Below are 17,701 nucleotides of genomic sequence, written 5' to 3' on the forward strand. Positions count from 1 at the left end.
AAATGAATAAATTAAAGAAAGATACTCTAGACTAGCACCGTCCAACTGAACTTTCTCTGGTGATGGAAATGTTCTATATTTGCTGCCCAATATGGTAGCCACTAGCCACATGGGTCTACTGAGCACTAAAATGTGGCTAGGAGACTCAGGGACTGAATTTTTTATTTTATTTAATTGTAATTAATTTAAATGTAAATCGCCATAAGTTCTTCCATAAGAACACTTACATCACAGGATAATTATAAGATGATCCATTAAAAAAAAAAGAGATGATCCAATGTCTTGCCGTAGTCAAAAGATGATCACGGCAGGATACTGAAAATGAGGAGGAGGAGGGGGAAGAGAAGGAAGGTCCCCAACAGCCCCCAAGCCCCCAGCTACCTGGCCAATATCACACAATGGGAATTTACTTGTCTCCATGACTCCCTAGCAAGTAGCTCTGCTGTATTCTGAGTACCCAACAGCCAGAGCCATTGGGAGAATGAAAGACTGGGATGAGTGAGAAGAAGGGAGGGGTGTGAGGCTGAGACAGGAGAGACTCTAAACATGTTGCAAAAGGAAAACTCTGGCCTTTTTTTATTGCCACAGGTAAGGAGAAAGGATATTCCCTCCAAGAGGAAGGCTTACGCAAGCAGGAAGTGGCAACAGGTGCAGGAAAAGGGCTGGCAGAGGTGTCCCCACCCCCGGGACTGGGTAACCTGTGCGGCTCGACAACCAGTGTCCTGCAGAGAGCTGCTCTACACACCCCTGTTCCCGCCCGCCCTCAGAGGCCCCGCAGTCAGCCCTTTCCCTGCCGACATCACTGATTCTCACGCTGGCCTCACAAGGGGAGCTAGCTAGTAAATATTTCCATTTTATAAGCTGGCAAACCAAGGCTCCGTGAGACTGGCTGAGGTCATGGGTCTCAGACTGTCTGGAGCTCAGGAGTCTGCTTAGGACAGCAAGCCAGGTGATGAGGTGGTGAAGCTGCACAGGTGAGGACTGGGGACCCGGCCGGGCTGGGAGGGAACCTGCACACACTTGCCCACTGTCCCCCAGCCCTCCTGACTGACAGCCCCATGCAGGCACAGGCTCTATCTGTTAGCCCACCACAGTGTCCCAGGGCCCAACCCAATACCTGGGACATAGCAGCCATTCAAAACACTGATGAACGAACCAAGCAACAACCAAACCCAGATGCAGCCCTTCCATTTTCAAGATACTTCCCCACACTTCATCCGATATGCTCCTGACAATTGGCCAGGCAGAGATCACTGTCTGAGGCTCAGACATAGAGAGCCACTCTGGGTTCCTGTCCTGAAAATCTGCTTGGGGAACTCCCCAGGGAGCCACACCTGGACTGCAGAGGGACAGATTAATTCTGCTGGGATCCTGCATTCATTCTCTTCTCTGGTCCACACTCCTTCTGCAAGTCAGAGATACAGTCATTACAGACCCTGCTCCATGGAGCTCACAGTCTCGTCAGGGAGGAAGCATCTATAATACCCAACTGTTCAACGGGAGAAAAGTGACAAAGGGCAGTGGAAGATGAAGGAGGGCAACGGTAATTCTGGCTGGAGGAGGCAGTTTCTAGACTGTGACGAATGGGGAAGATTGGACCCAAGGCAGCAGAGTTCAGAGGGCCTGGGGAAAGGCCCAGAGCTGTGGCAAGGTGTGAGAAAGGGCGGGGTCTTGGAGTCAGGCCTGCAGCTACCACCTACCAGCTCTAGAACCTTGGGCAAGTCATTTGGTCTCTCTGGGCCTCAGTATTTCTCATCTGTAAAATGGGGTGATGATACTCACCTCACGAGGAGTGAATGGCTTCAGGGGATATCTGCTCACAGCAGGGCCCAACAAATGGAAGCCTCCACAGTGCTGCAGAGACCCGCAAGCACAGGGATGTGGGAGCAGAACAGGAACAGCATCATGAGTTTGGGAGGCAGAAGCAAGGTAATTCACCTGGATATTAGAGTCCGAAGGCAACTCCCAACCCAATAAACCAGGAACAGGGGGAGGGAGGTCTGTACCTCCTGACCCACCCCAGAAACAGCCCCCTCCTGCCAGACACCAGAGCCACCACAGGTTGAGTGAATGTCTTGGACTGACCCCAGGGGCAGGACCTGTCAGACAGTTGTGCTGAGGTAGCCCATGCCCACCTGGGCAAGGGACATAGACACCTCCTAACCTTCCCCTAACCCTAAGTGAAGCCAAGGGGCTTCAGATCTGTGTCCTCCAGTGCTGGGGTTAGGACCTCAGTCTCTGAAACCCCAAAGTCCTTATTCTTCTAATTTCTCCAAGGAAAAAAAAAGAAAGAAAGAAAGAACAAAACAAAACAAAACACCAGAGTAAGGGGATGGGACACCGCAGTATAGAGGAGAAACAGCATCAGACCAAGTCAGGCTTGGGGACCTAGGCCCAGCTCTGCCACTCAGTAAGAACAGTAACAGCAGCTTACCTGTGTTACATACCTACTATGTGCCAGCCCCTGAGCTAGGTGCTCTACAGACGCCTCACCTTAAGCCCCTCATCAACTCTATGAGATAGGCATTATCTCCATTCTACAAATGAGAAAGATTGGGACTCAGAGTCCAATGAACTTGCCCAAGCAAGTTCCAGCAAATGGTATAATCAGGATCTGAACTCAGTTCTGACTCCAAAAGCCATGTGGCCACCTTTGCACAGTAACATGACCTCTCTGAACCTTAGTTTTCCCATCTGTTCATGGGGGATTGAATGAATAATAGTGATTTGGGCAGAGCTCTACAGTTCACAAAGCTCAAACCACAACAGTACCCAGAGAGCGGCCAGGAGGCCAACACAATCCCCCCGGGGTCTGTCTAAGCCTGTCCTGAAGTGGGGATCCAGGGTGTATACATCAATCTCCACCCCAGCAGGGTGACCAAGAGCTGGCTCCTCGCTCTCATTTCCAAGGTTCTTCTTCATCGTAGAGAAATCTGGGTCAGATGTGTTGCAACCACCAATACCTGCTCTTTAAACCATAAGATGAGACACACTTTAAAGCACCTGGGACTTTGCCTAGAAGGGGGGCAGGTGTGTGGCAAGGTGTGCCTACGATCCAGGCCAGTCACTCGGGACAGCCGTCAGGCCCCTAGCTCCTCCACCTGGCCCATGGCCTGGCAGCCACCAAGAAAGATCTGTGATCACTGAAGCCAACTCTTCCCAGAAAGGAGAGGAAAGGGAGGCCCAGACAGGTGAGAAGACTTGCCCAATGTCACCTAGAAAAGTAGGACAGACCTCGTTGTGAAGTGCCCCAAGACGGTGTGGGAAGGAGAATAGGGCTGTGTCTGTACTTGAGAACTCCTTGTGCATTCACTGGAGTCTCACATGTGCTGAGACCTTACCATGTGATTAACCTTGTAGGAAAAACAAAGACATAAAACTCAGCTTCTCCTTTCTAGGCTACAAGCTCCTTGAGGGCAGAGACTGGGTTGGAGTCCATTCCCAACCTTCCTTGACACCCACCTTGAGCCAGGCCCTGTGCTGGGCACTGGGATGCAGGAATAATGAGACTCTGCCCCTGTCCTCAAGGACACATAAGTAAATGGAAAATCGCCACAGAGTATGACCTGTGCTACCGCAGAAGGAAGGATAAAGGTGTGGGTGCCAGAGCTCTAGCATAACCAGGCCAAGGGAGAAAGGGAAGGCTTCCAGGAAGAGGTGGCACCTGAGCTGGGTCTTAAAGAATAAGTAGGAGTCAGACTGGTGAAAAGGAAGGGAAGAAAGGCCCTTCTAAGAGATTCTGTTTACCAAACATTTACATGGTAGCAATAACAATAACAATAATAACCTCAACGTTAATTGAGCACCTTACCATGTGCCAGTCTCTGTATTTAAGCACTTATACATGTATTAACTCGTTTCATCCTCGTAACAGTCTTTTGAGACTGTTACTATTATTATCCCCATTTTACAGGTAAGAATATTGAGGCCCAAAGAGCTTAATAACTTGCCCAAGATCCCGAAGTTTGTACCTGGAACCAGAGTTCAAACATAGTGGTTTGGTCCCACACCTACAGCCCCAACCAGCACACTATTTGCTTCTCAGATATGTACCTTGCCAGACCTGGTACTGGACGTAAGGCTACAAAGATGAATATTTGAATATGAACTAGTTTATGTTCCAAAAATGATTTAAAGAGGCACAAAAATGAATAAAAAGAAGCTCAAAGTGTGTAAGGACAGAAGGACAAGAGAAAATTCCAGGTCTGAAGCTGCACAAGGAAAAGTCCGATGCTGAGACTTCCCTGGTAGCTCAGTGGTTAAGAATCCTCCTGTCAATGCAGGGGACACGGGTTCGAGCCCTGGTCCGGGAAGATCCCACATGCCGTGCAGCAACTAGGCCCGTGCTCCACAAGAGAAGCCACCGCAATAAGAAGCCCACACACCACGACGAATAGTAGCCCCCACTCACCGCAACTAAAGAAAGCCCGCGCACAGCAACGAAGACCCAACGCAGCCAAAGATAAAAATAAATAAATAAATTTATAAGAAAAAGAAAAATCCGACGCTGCTGGAGGACAAGCAAAGCAGACATTAGGAAGAGGTGGAACTGGATTGTCGGGAAGGCCTTGAACACCAGACCAAGGGGCTCAGATTTCTTCCATCAGTCAACTGGTTGCGAATCTACATGCCAAGTTGTAATTTCAGGGGAGAGCTTGAAGGCAAAGACTGTCTATAAAACAAATCGATGTCTCTACAGATATGTGAGTGGTTGATAAAATACAAATCTATTTAAAAGAGCCCTTAAAACTAGTAACCTCCAGGTATTTTCTCCATCAACAGATACTAAAAATATAACAGCTATCTGGACAGGGGATCGATTTTTGTCCTTGTATTTAGAAAACTTGGATACCCCTGCTGTCAGGGATGGGAAGTAACAAAAAGGTTTTAAGCAAGGAATCCTTTGGATTGAAGGTCTGGGATTTTTGCCCTCCACCTACCCCTATACCTCCACCTCTCCAGGCTGGAAATCAACCATCTGAAGTCCCAAAGATGAGCCGAGCCCGGCAAAAAGCTCCGATGCAGAGATATTCTCACAAAGAGAGCTACGTAAGTACAAATGACTGTTTGATCAATCATTTGGCCTCAGCGTGGGATTTGGTTAGAATTAAAGCCATCTGGTTGGGGGGGGGGCGGGTGGCTGGGGGAGGAGACAAGCAGGCGGGAAAATGACCCACCCCCTCCCCCAAAAAGCATTGTTAAAATATAACGGGGAAAAACAGTAAAGTCTCTGCTGTTATTTCAGCCTAAGCCACTTAATACTTCAGCACATAAAGCAACTTATTTTATGACCTTTTCCCTTTAAAAAGTAAATCAGAAGACGCTGCCTTGAATTCAGATATCTCTGAAACACACTACTCATCCCTCCCAGTGAAATATCCTGTTTCATAAACCTTCTTCGAGATACTTGAAACTGCAGATCACTAAATGCCTAGCTTTAGGCATCTGACATTCCAGAGAATTAATATTTAAACTTATTATAGGAAAAAAGAATTGAGTTTGGTTGAAGCATGAAATATTTAATAGTGTCTCCAAATTAGAAACCCGATTTTGTTTCGCACTGGAAATGCCAACGTTATTACCTGGGCTTTGCACTCAAATAAGATAAAATGCACAGGCGGTCTTGAGATTAAACACACAATTACGGCTGTTTTCTCCAGAGAGAAGGGGAGCGAGACAGGTTTGAGGAGTGGAAGCGATTGAGTTTCATTTTTACGATACACTTAAAATTATATTATCATTCTCTGCCTTGGGGGTTGGACTTGAGAGGGCTGAAGCTACTTAACCACTGAAAACTGTGTCAAGATTGGTGAATCCACGGAGGCCTGTTCGTGGGCTCATGAAACCGTCTACATCTCAGAATGGGCCCGCTGCTGGGCAAAACCCGGGAATTTTCTCTGCTCACTAGGACAAAAGTATTAAGTGGTTTGGGATAAAAATTAAGCTTCAATTGACACATTGGATCCTGGCAGCCTCTGCCGGCACGTGTAATTTATTTACAGGGTTGGAAAGTCAGCAAAATACATCATCAACTCTTATACAAACTTCTATTAGGTATTAAATACCCAAGCCTCAGAGAAGTAATTCATATAGTCCACCAACGTTCCAAAATAAACCCAATCTCCAGGCCCTCCGGAGAGCTTAAAACAGCAAATGGGGATCTGTATTTTTAAAGCTGGGTTTATAACACGCCCTGGTTTCTTGCTAAAGCCTTATTTGCCATCAAACCTGTTATTTAAAAACAAAAGCAACAACATCTAAAAGAGTAATCTGGCTGCTAGAAAAGACACAAATAGGAAGAGACTGGGCCACAGTGCAAGCAGGCCATCCCTGATACCCCTTCATACTCTCCCTTTCAGACCCAGGGTCAACATCCAAAGGCAAAGAAGCTTTGGGCAATAAAGCCTCCTGCAATTTCCACTTCAGAAGAAGTATGATCCCTTGAGAATGTCCACACTCACATACATTCTCATGAATGCACACACCCCCATGCAAGACCACAGACACAACCCAGCCGTGGGACCTCTTCCTTCCATAGAGGGTCATTTGACTCATTCATCATTTGACACAAAAGACCCATTTCCCACAAACGCTCAAGTTCACTCTGATCCCTGGCCTGTTCTCCCCACAAGCCTTTCTTCATCCCACCAAGCGTTTAATAAGAAATAATTATTTAATAGATCTCAAGCCATCATGCCCAGTGAAGCATGCATTCTACACACGACGTGTGGTGCGATCATGAGGAATTCTCTTCAAACAGATGTCTTCAGAACCGGTGGAAGGGCGACTGCAGCCAGGGCTCGGGCAACGAAGCTCCCCAAACTGCATGACAGGCTCAAAGAGGAACCTGAAGCTGCAGTAACCGGCGGGATGCGTGTATGCGCTGCTTCTGAGAAGGGGCTGCTTCTAGAGGCCCTCCGGTCTCGGACTCCTTGCCTGAGGACCCCATGTCACAACCGGGAACCACTGTCCTTCCACCACTTCTGCAGCAGACCGGTGGGCAGAGCCCAATGGAGGCAGAGCCCCCCCTAAAATCACACCTCCGCCTGTTAGCTGAGACTCAGAAGTCTGCTCCGGGGACTGGTCATCCCGACCGGCCTGTGGTCTTCTGCTGCCTTCCCCCAGGGTTCGGGGCACACTCTGCAGCCACAGCGACTCCTGGCCACTACTTGGGTTTTAAGGGCTGTCCGTGAGAGCTCTGTGCTTTAGGGGGAAAGCACAGGCTTTGCAGTCAGACAGAGCTGGGTTCAAATTCCAGCCTCTACTACCTGCTACCTATACAGTGAGTCACTGTGAATTAAATCGTAAGCTCATTATTTGGACAAATCAATTAACCTTTCCAAGCCTCATTTCCCCCATCTGTAAATTTAGAATAATGCCTCCTTTCCTCATAGGGTTGTTGGGCTTTATTAAGTGCAATGACAGCTATAAACTGCTCGGCCTGGCAATGAATAGGTGCTCAATAAAGATTAGTTGACCTCCCTCCCTCTTCCGGTTCCTTCTGTGCTCTACTTCAGGAGTCAAGAGTTCCAAGGAGAGATCAAATCTAGAACCTGACCTCTTTCCATACCCTAGATCCTTCCCAACTGCCCCAGAGAAGTTCATGTGGAATCCCGGAGCAACAGAGTAGGAAGAGACTATGGGTCATCCTATGGAATTGCTTCCCATTTTACAGATGGGGAAACCGAGACTCAAAGCCAAGGGCATGGCCCACATGCATCGAGGCTGTACAATGGCGCGTGTGTTTGCTCCAGACAGGCCCAACCATAACCACCAAAAAAATTCAGGCCATGCAGGAAATGCATTATTCAGTGAGCGGACTGAAGGGCTCCTCTCAGTGCATCTGACTCAAATGCTGACTTTAAAAACACAGCTCGTAATGCTAACACAATCCGCCTCAATCCACCGGAAACCTTCTGAAGGAATAACCCTTTGGAGTTTAGGGAAAGACGGGGAAAAGAAGAAAACAGATGCTTCAAGTGACTTTAAACTAAAAGACACTGGGCTAGGGTTGTATTTTCTCCACCCCACCCCACCCCAGGTCTCTGTTTTCTTTCAGTTTCTTATAAATAAGGCTTTAGGAGACCAAAGCAGCCACAAAACTTTTCCCCCCTCTTTTCTGCTTCCCTTAACTCAGTAACTCAACTATCAGTCCCGGACTTTGCTTCTAACGCCAAAGCATTTTTTTTTTCATTGTAAACTATTAATTCAGGCAGCGGCTGTTGATAAACAAGAAGTCCGTTTTTAAACTGCTAGAATCATTAGCACAGGGAAGGCGAGCAGCACAAATATTTCAGGAGGTTGCTCTTTTTTCCTGGCCCTGGTATCACAGCTGGGCTTTCTGCATGTTGCAGCTGAATTTTTCAAAGCCCAGGGTAGAGTTTGTTTCATTTCTTCTCCCCCTTGAACTGAATGTCTTTGTTTCTTTAAACACAAAAATAGACTACCCCCTACCAGAAGAAACAACTGCAAGTCTCCAGGTCTAAACTAATTGCAACTAAAATCTGTATTAGGAAAAAAAAATTAGCAAACCACACCCTGTAATTTAACTTTGAATGTAATCACAGATACAAGGTGAGGTTGTTGAAATACTACCATATCAGCTTCAAAACAAGGAATTGCTTTTCTAAGAAAATTGAGAGAAAGAAGGGAGATTATCCTCTCTATGCAAAAGTCACAGTTAGCGACAGTCACTGGTCAATTTACAAATAAAGTTGGTATTTATTTGTTTGTTGTTTTTTTTTTCCCTATTCCTATCCAAAAAAGGGTTGAAAACCCCATTCCAAACTTTAGTTTCTCCCCTTTTCTAGGATGCTGGCCAAACTCCACAAAATAAAACCAAAGAAAATGATGATAATTATGCAACATTCAGAACAAAGAACATAAGAATATATTTTTTAAAATGATTCATTGTGCACTTATGCCTGTAATGGGATTTTAACACACTGTAAAAATAAGTGTGCTGGCTCACTTCACTTCTCATGCAACTGTAACGCAGGGAGATGAAGAACTCAAAGATGGGGTGAGGTTTTTGTTTTTTTTTTTCAGAAGGAGGAGAAGTGTGAAGGAAAACCACGGCGTATAACCACGGCGTATAAAGAAACATGTATTTTCATCACAGATGGAGCAACACAGCCTATGGATATGATTCCGCAGCCAAGACAGTCCTGAGACCTCAGCCCAGCTGAGCACTTCAGGTAAACGACTCAGAAACAACTAAGCCTAAATTAAGTTACGATCTCATGTGCTGGTCCCCTTTCCATTTTGTACGCCAAGTCTTAGCAGCTTCTAAAGAGCTTAGGAGGCAGGAAGGGAAGAGGAATTCTAGCCACACAAGATTCTTAGGGAATCTTTGGGAATTATATTTCCGCTACATGTCTATAAAAGATTTGTCGGGTACATAATTCTTATGACTGTAGACGCAACATGTTCCTATCTTATTTGTGTACCCACACACATACATGTTTCTCTTTGTCTCACTGAGCCTGACATTTGGCCAGCAGGTTTTTCTCCCCCTTATTTGAAACCTCAAGCACTGAAAAAATTTGGATCTGATTATTTCCGGATCACAGGACCAGCACTTTAAAATGGATGAAATGCAAGCAAATTGCCCACTAGAGCCGGAGGGGGTAAATGCTTTCAAAATAACTCATACCTTTCTATTAGGGATGTGCTGGCCCCTCAAAAGCCTCCCCAGAACATCACAGTGGCTTCTGATTCAGATGAAGAAACTCTACCAGGTAATGCCAACCAAAACTGTCATGTCTTACTTTCCACCACCAGCCCCTAATGCCCCTAATGCAATCTACAACTGCTTTCCTTTTTTGTTTTCATTTTTAAAGAAAAATATATATACTAACTTTTTTTTAAGTTACAAGATTAACTACTTTTTGGAATTTCCAGCCACGTTATGATGGCCTTTTACTAATGGCAGAGTCCACATTTGTCATGATCGTCAGCCTCCTTTTTATTGCTAGGACGTGTCTAGTCTCAGAGCACAATGAAAACGGCCCAGTGAGTCGCTGAGAATTAAATAGTGAGCTCATTATCTGGTTTGGTCTGAGAGCAGCAATTCTGGTCAAACGGAATCTTCTGGTAAACTACGAAGTTATCTAATGATGGCATAGATACTAGTTACCAACTTCCAAAGATTCGAGACAGAAGAAATACCAAAAGCAAAAATAGTTTAAATTCTCTGGGAACATTCGGGAGGCCGTCATGAACACCCAGCTCTCGGCCCCCAACACACACACATAGAAGGTACAAGTTGTGGAACCAGAATCAAACTTTGGAACAGGAAGCCTTAGAAACTGCCACTTACTGTCTGTAGCCTTGAGCACATCCTTGAACCTTAATGTCTTCATCTATAAAATGGGAATCACAGTAATAAGAAGCCAGCGCTTCTACATCTGTCCCCTCGGAACAGCCCACAAGGTAGGCAGAGCTCAGCTGGCATGAGGGCAGATGAGGGAACGTGTGGGGGACACATGCTGAAAACTGTAAAGCACTGTGCACAGGGAGCGAGCATCATCGGGCCATCGCCACAAAGCTGACCGCCTCCATAAAGTCCAGATGTTTACTTTCTTTCCTTGTCAGGACTTCCAAAAGCAGAGTGTCGGGTATTTAATAATAAGAAAGAAAAAACGTAGCATCTGGTAATTTGGCCTTTTCAGCTGTTTGGAATCTGGATAAACAGGACTCTGTCATAAACAGATCGTGATTCTTATTGTAAATGATGACAATGTTAGTCCATGACGACGCACCATCCCCAGTGCCTCCTAACTCCAGATCTAGAAACGCAGAGGACCCCAACATTTACGGATAAGCTGCTGGATTCAAGAGCTCACTCCCTTCCTCGGCTTAGGGTCTGTCCAAAGCGGAAGGCAGATCATTTGAAACCTGATTCCAAACCAAGCAATACTGTCTTCTCTCCGGTCACCAGGCAGCAGTGGCCACAAAAGACCTGCAGCTTGGCTCCTCTCAGCTTCCTCTGGCTAGGGCACCAGAGTTAAAGTTGTTAAAGTCAACATTTAAAAAATCAAACCTCTCTCCCTCCTCACCCTACCCTCTTTATCTCAAGTATCGCTGACCATAACACGGTGCCCTACATGAATTAATAAAAGTGACCCCTTTTTCCTTCTTAGTTTATAAAGTATTCTTACAACAACTGTTTCATTTTCCCTTGGGAGGAAGCATTATTACCTCTCGTGCAAATGGAAAACCAGAAGTTGAGAACGTTAGACACATTACAAGAGTAATCTCCAAAATAATCAGGCACTGAGGCGGCCCTTTCACACTCTATAACTAATGCTCTCTTCAGTCTATCCAAGTAAGTCTCACGGTAGATTTACAAATGAGGAAACTAAGACTCAGAGAGGGGAAATAATTTCCCCCGGTCCCACAGATCCTGGATGGCAGAGTCTTACAATTTCCAGCACGGTCAATAAATATTTTTCAGTTGGTATTCTTACCTGTCTGTTTCCAATAAGCCTGAGACTTGGAGCTAGACACCAAATATTCAAAGGGTTGCGATGTCTAGGGACTATTTGGTTGGGAATGGTGGCAGTAAGAGGTTTCCTTTACGGCATTTTCAAGAGGACTGCCCAGCTCTCGTTTTGTGTCAGGCCACTGCCTGGCTTGACTATGGGGAAAAATTCGCATAGAGGGACAGAGGCCAGGTCGGAAACCTCTTCAAGCCCAGGTCCATAAGCAATGGGCTGGCCAGAAACCCCGCACCCAGTAGGCCTCAGTTTCCTCATCTTTTAAATGGGTGGGACAAATCCTACCCCACCAGCCTTGCTGGGGGCTATGAAGAAAACAGAAGCATCTTAAAAAAGTTTAATCAGTACAACCATCTTAAGGTACAAAGAAAGAGGTGCTTCCTCGCATTCTTTTATCCTCCTCTGCCCCTTTCAAATATAATCCTGATTTAAAGATCTCATGTTTTAGACATTGGGGGGTGTGGATAAAAATAATTGGGATTTGGGGGAATGGAAGTCAGAAGGTGTACACAATGCATCCAGACAAAAGGTCTCTAACTATGGCTTGGAACAAAGGCTATGTTTGGGAGAGCTTAGGTCTGCAGAGAACTCGATCTTCAATTGACAGCTATTTTTTTAAACAGAAAATGTTGCAGGAGGGTATCTATTTAAGGGAGGGTTGTGTAAGGAGGGGGCAAGCGAGGGAGCTCAGGGCAGCAAATATTACTCATGTCTTGCTGCACAGCCCTCTCTCTCCCTAGTAAAAGAGAACCTCGTGTGTATTCCAGTAATAATACGCTAAAGGCGTTTTTTTCTATATCTACCCTTTAAAAAATGACCTCTGTCTCTTGGAGAAGAGACTGACATTTAAAACAACGAGACAAGAAATAGTGCTCTCCTACAAAGTCAGGTGTTTTCATTAAAAAGAAAAAAAGTGTTTATATTTATTTCATTTTACCAGTCTTTGCATTGGGGAGTTGGGGTTTTTTTTGTTTTTTTTTTTAACCTAAAAGGAGCTCTCATCTCTAAAAGCAAGCCACCCTACCTTTTCTAAGTTGCTGGGGCTCATTGATGCTAAAGTAGTGATGCTTACAGAGCCATAAAACACACTTTTTGTCTTTCCTTAAGAATCAGCTGGAAATAGAACCAAGAGGTCCCAAACACTGAAATAATGAAACCCCAAAGCTTTGGTTTCTCCCAGGGAAGAAAAGGTGGGGGCAGGGGGGAGGACACGGTGCCTCAACAATTTCCCCAATTTCTGGTTAATTATCTGTCAGCATGAAACTTATAAATAATGGCTCAATAATAATTAACTGTGATGAGAAGAACATGTTCATGAGAATCCAGCCTCATCGCTGACTTTGACCCATTAATTATACTGGAGCCTGCACCTTATACCCACCAGCCTCACTGGGTAGAGGAAGGGTATGGCAAACTAACTTTTGACCCAAAACTATGCTTCTGAAGCATCAAATACAGAACAGCCATTGTTAAAGTCGGGACTTGACTCAGGCTAGATTATAGATTCATAAAATTTTCCATCAGGAATCCAGAAATCATCTGGTATAATTAATTCCTTACTTGACAGATGGGGAAACTGAGGTCCCAACAGGCGAGGGGTCTTGCTGAAGGCTTCTGGTTTTTGTTATTGAGGGAGACTGGAATACTTCAAAGGATGCCTTTAGCAGCCTCAGAGATAGACATACTCGAGTTGCTACTCATCCTAATTTATAATAAGATTTTGACAAGTTTCACACAACTTTTATCAGAAACATACAGAAGCAAAATTATGTAATCTGAGCTGTCTATACACCCATCTCCCCCAATATAGGCTACTGAGTTTAAATTAGATGCTTCCTAAACAATCATCGTTTCAAAATGACAAGGGAGTGCCAAACAACTTGAGAGAAACTGATGAACTCCGGAGAAGGTTCTACCAAGTTTTCTCCGGAGGATTCCTACAAAGGCCTGCGGTGGAAACGTCAGAGAGCCCAAATCTCTCCACACCCACGGCCAGGCACGTCGGCGGGGCCAGACTTACCCTTCCCGGCGGCAGAGGCCTTGGACGGACCATAGTCTCGGGGGCTCCGGGGCTCGAGGAGGTCGTGGGCGCGCGGTGGCGCGGGCAGCAAGTCACGCGGACCCCCATCCCCGCAGCCCCCGCTGCTCACCGTGACCCTGAAGGCCATGTGCGGGCCGAGGCCAGCGGGCCCCCGGCCGGGACCCGGAGCGCCGGGGGCCTCCTTCGGCCTCTTGTCTGAGTGCGCCTCGGCCACCTCGCAGTGCATGGCGCCGGGGCGGGGCGCACCGCTGGAGGTCGCGCCGGGCTCCTGCGGAGGGGAGAAAGCACAGGCGCGTTAGAATGAGCGGAGCGGTCCCCTTCTCGTCCAGAGGCCGAGGTTTGGGCAGGTCACCATCCCTCCGTTTATTCCTCCTTCTTGAAACGGGTTCGCGCCACCACACTCACCCTAACGTGACACTCACCCTAACCTACCTGATCCGCGTAAAAGCCCCTTCCAGGGCGCAGGAGCGGCTGGCCGTCCTTCCCTGGCTTGTGGAGGGCCCGGCCACCCAATACGCCCCCACCAAGCCCTCTTTGGATGAATGGGGAAACTGAGGCCTGGAAAAGGGACAGCGCCTGTGCGCGTCACCCAGTGAGATACAGAGCGGGCGGCAACCAGAGATTCCCGGAGCAGGGCTCTGGAGAAGCCGCGGAGACTGCTCGGGGTAGGTCACCCGCTGCACTCCTCGCCTCGTGGGCGCTCTGGGAGCCGACTGCGCGCAGGGACCACGGACTGAGCACCCACAGGCCGGGGGACAGACCCTCTGAGATCCCACCACAACCACCCAAGCTGCGAAAATGGGAGTCGGAGGATGGGCGCTCACTCCCGCGACGCGAACCCATCACACGCACCGAGACACGCACACTCCCACGCGCAGCTGAGAAAACGAACCTATCGCACGTGCAAACCTGCACAAAGTCGGTAGCCCGTGCACGCCCGCTCCCACACACACCAAACACCCCGCAAATGCACACTCGGGGACACGACGTGCCATACACACTACCCTCATTCACCCGCTCAGACTCTCAGCAACACTAGCAGCCGCACGGTCTCACACTCCCCGCGCGCGCGCGCGCGCTGCGTGCCCCTCCACAGAGCCTTGGGCCTTCCATCGTCCCTCCTGGAAAAGGGCCCCGGGCCCCCAAACTCTCCTTTCCCCCTCGCGCTCCCCGCGCCATCCCAAAGCTCCCCAATTCCACCTTCCCTGGGACGCCAGCCTCGGATGTCTGGCCGGACGCCCGCCCGCTTCCCGGGCCGCGGGCCGCGCCCCCTCTCACCTCGCCCCGCTCACCTCGCGGCGGCCGCAGCAGCTTGCTCCCGGGGCGCGAGGCTAGGCGCGCCTCCACTGGCGCCGCAGCCCCAGCAGCAGCAGAGTCCAGCGGGGCGGCACCCCGGGGCGGGGGCGGGGCCGCGGCCTGCCTGACAGCCTCTCCAGCCACTGGCTCTCTGCGGCCGCCCCGCCAAGGCCAATCGCGGCGCGAGGGCGGAGCCTCCGTCCTCGGGCCCGGGCCAGCCGGGCACAAGGCTGGGCGGAGGGTTTGACAGGCGGCGGCCGGCGGCGCCCGGTGCTGCGCGGCCCCCCTCCTCCGGCTGCCGATGAGGGCAGGCCCGCGGGGCGGCGCCGCGGGCGGCAGGGCCTGGGCTCTGTCGTCGGGGCTGGGCTGGCCAGGGCGGCGGAACGCCTTGGGTATCAGGAACGCCGGGCTCAACCTGGCTCTTCTCCGCCTTTCCCAGTGGCTGAGACAAGACCCTTCTTGCCCTGTCCAGCATCAGTTTTCTCCTGGTCAAATGGGAACGGCCAACCCTGCTACCGCGGAGACAATGGATGTGAAAGTGCTTTCAAAGTTCTCCTGCAGAATCCAACCCGCTCACTCCAGAGCTCCCACAGCTTTCATAGCGGGTCAGCAGCGAGGTTGGGACCGAACCCACGGCTCTCAGACCACTTGTCTTAAGTTTTTGTTTCTGTGGTGTTTTTCACCAAAAAGGAACCAGACTAGAGGGTCTCATTCCGAAGTTAAACAAAAATAGATACCCGGATCCCAACTAGAAAACACCGCAAGTGAATCTGTGAATCTGTCTGGGAGCAGGGTTCCAGCACCTCGAATTTTAGCGAGCCCCCAGGAGGTGCTTGCAGCCCTGGGGGTTGAGACCCACTCCTCTAAGTTCCTCCAGGACCTGCAACCTGGTTCCCCTGCATTCTGGCTCCCCTCACAGACAGCAGTGACCCAGCGAGTCCTGCCCAATGTGTACAAAGAACACTGGACCAAGAACAAGACCTCAGGGTGAGTGGAAGCGGGAGCTCAGTTCCCTTTTCTGAGCCTCAGTTTCCTCCTGTGTAAAATGGGGTTATTCCCCCAGGCCAGGTCTATTTGCCAAGACTACTGGAGTTTCCACCCATGTCCTTGAGACGGTCTCTGCATTTCATGTCGGCCTGCCCCGCTCCGCACTGTTTACTTGTGATCTGGGCCCACTCCAAAGACCCTGCCTGGCTCCGCACTCTTTGAAGAGAGGGGTCTGGTCTCCTTGGCCTTGGTCTCAAATTGAAAAATGTATATGGAGCCCCTCCCTACTACTCAGCAGGTCAGGCCTCACAACATAGGAGTCCACACGGAGTAAGAGACCTCAAGCAGCATTCCCGGATTCTTGGAAAACCAGGATTTCAGAATCACAGAATCCTAAAATCTGATTTCCTATCATTGGTTAAATATAGCATCTTAACAATTAGAGAGCAATAAAGGTAGGAAGGACCTTGGAGATTTCGTTAGACCCACCCCCACGTTCAGAGGAGAGAGGATGTGACCCGCCCACAACAATATGGTGGGGTGAGGCAGAGCTGGCACTGGAATCCAGGCTTCCTGACTCCTAGTCCAGCACTCTTCCTCTCTACCAGCCATGATGCCTCTAATAGGTACAGGATGTCAGCCAATCCCACCCATTGCACACAGGCCAAGGGCCATGGGCTACATAAGACAGCACAAAGGTCTTGCCTCTACCCGAGGATCTGGAGTTGGGGATTACTGCTACTTATATGGCAGGAGGGGAAGGGATGGAAGGAGTAAGAGTAGCTCACGAACACCTCCAACGCACCACCAGGTGCTCCTCCCCCACCCCCTCACTCTTCTGAAGCTCTAGGGCTGGTTCTGGCACCAATAAGCCTTGCGGCTTTAGGTAAATCAGGACCTCATTCTGCACCTAAGTTTCCCCCTCAAAAAGCAAGAGGACTGGGAGATCACTGACCTTTCCAGTTCTGCTCTTTGGTGAGGCCAGGAACCAAGTCCTCTGACTTCCCTCCCCACCACACATACACACACATACCCACACACACAGCACTGCACACTTAGTCAGAACTCAGGGAACATTTGCTGAAGAAGTCACTTAACGAACTGGAACTGCAGGCAAAGATTCTCCAAATTTCCAAATTGCAGCAACAGCTCATTTAGTTATTCTTTGCTGAGCACCTACCCTGATGCAAGTCCCATGCCTGAGCTAGGGACGTGGAGATCCTGCCTTTCCCTCAGAGAATTCACAGCTCCACCCTACCAGGACGGATGGGTTTGTGAAGCCTGGCAAAGCAATGAGAAGGTTAATCTACTCAATAGAACAGACCTCTTAAACGTGGTATGTGGCAGGACCTCTTTGCGGATATACAGAATCCAGTGGGTATATACATTTTTTTTTTCCTAGAAGGAAACACAAGAAGTGTTAACAGTGGTTAAGGGAATGGAGGACTGGGGGGAAGCCTGTACTTTTCATTTTACATTTCTCTGAACTGTTTGTATTTTCTAACAATATATAGTTTCCTCTCTCCCTTTCAACAAGGGTTATTTAAGAGTAGTAAGATTACAGACTGTAATTTTTTTCTTTATACTTTTAGTATGAAAATAAAATTCATTAATATTTTAATTGTCAAGAACAAAACAAAACAAAACAAATAAAATCCACTTCTCCCTTTAGCAAGCCAGGCAATAATGTGTGCTTTTTTACACTAACCAATGTGCCTGCTCAACACAGTCTGTCTTGTTTTGGGGTTTTTTTGGTTTTTATTTTTGCCCTCTGGTCCCACATATGGTCTGTCTACTAGGTAACTCCATCTGTATCCATCTACCAAAACAAACATCATTATTTCTTCTCTGACTTTGTTCCTCCTCCTCTCCCATA

The 17,701-nt window shown here is 48.3% G+C and overlaps 1 protein-coding gene across 4 annotated transcripts in view; it reads right to left on the minus strand.

Moving 5' to 3' along the window:
* The window catches only part of GLIS1 (GLIS family zinc finger 1), a 226,858-nt gene extending 211,944 nt beyond the window's left edge, over positions 1-14,914 (minus strand). For 3 of the 4 annotated variants that reach the window (XM_057534868.1, XM_057534863.1, XM_007164431.2), the window contains exons 1-2: positions 14,835-14,914; positions 13,522-13,810 (exon numbers count right to left, since the gene is read on the minus strand). In XM_057534868.1, the coding sequence (XP_057390851.1) occupies positions 13,522-13,768 (247 nt within the window). In that variant the 5' untranslated portion in view covers positions 13,769-13,810; positions 14,835-14,914. Of the gene's footprint in view, positions 1-13,521; positions 13,811-14,820 lie in introns of all 4 variants that reach the window. The other variant, XM_057534859.1, reaches the window with a different exon arrangement.
* Positions 14,915-17,701: the final 2,787 nt, after the last annotated feature.

The sequence above is a fragment of the Balaenoptera acutorostrata genome, chromosome 1 (genome assembly GCF_949987535.1).
Source record: "Balaenoptera acutorostrata chromosome 1, mBalAcu1.1, whole genome shotgun sequence".
NCBI classification, from domain to species: Eukaryota; Metazoa; Chordata; class Mammalia; order Artiodactyla; family Balaenopteridae; genus Balaenoptera; species Balaenoptera acutorostrata.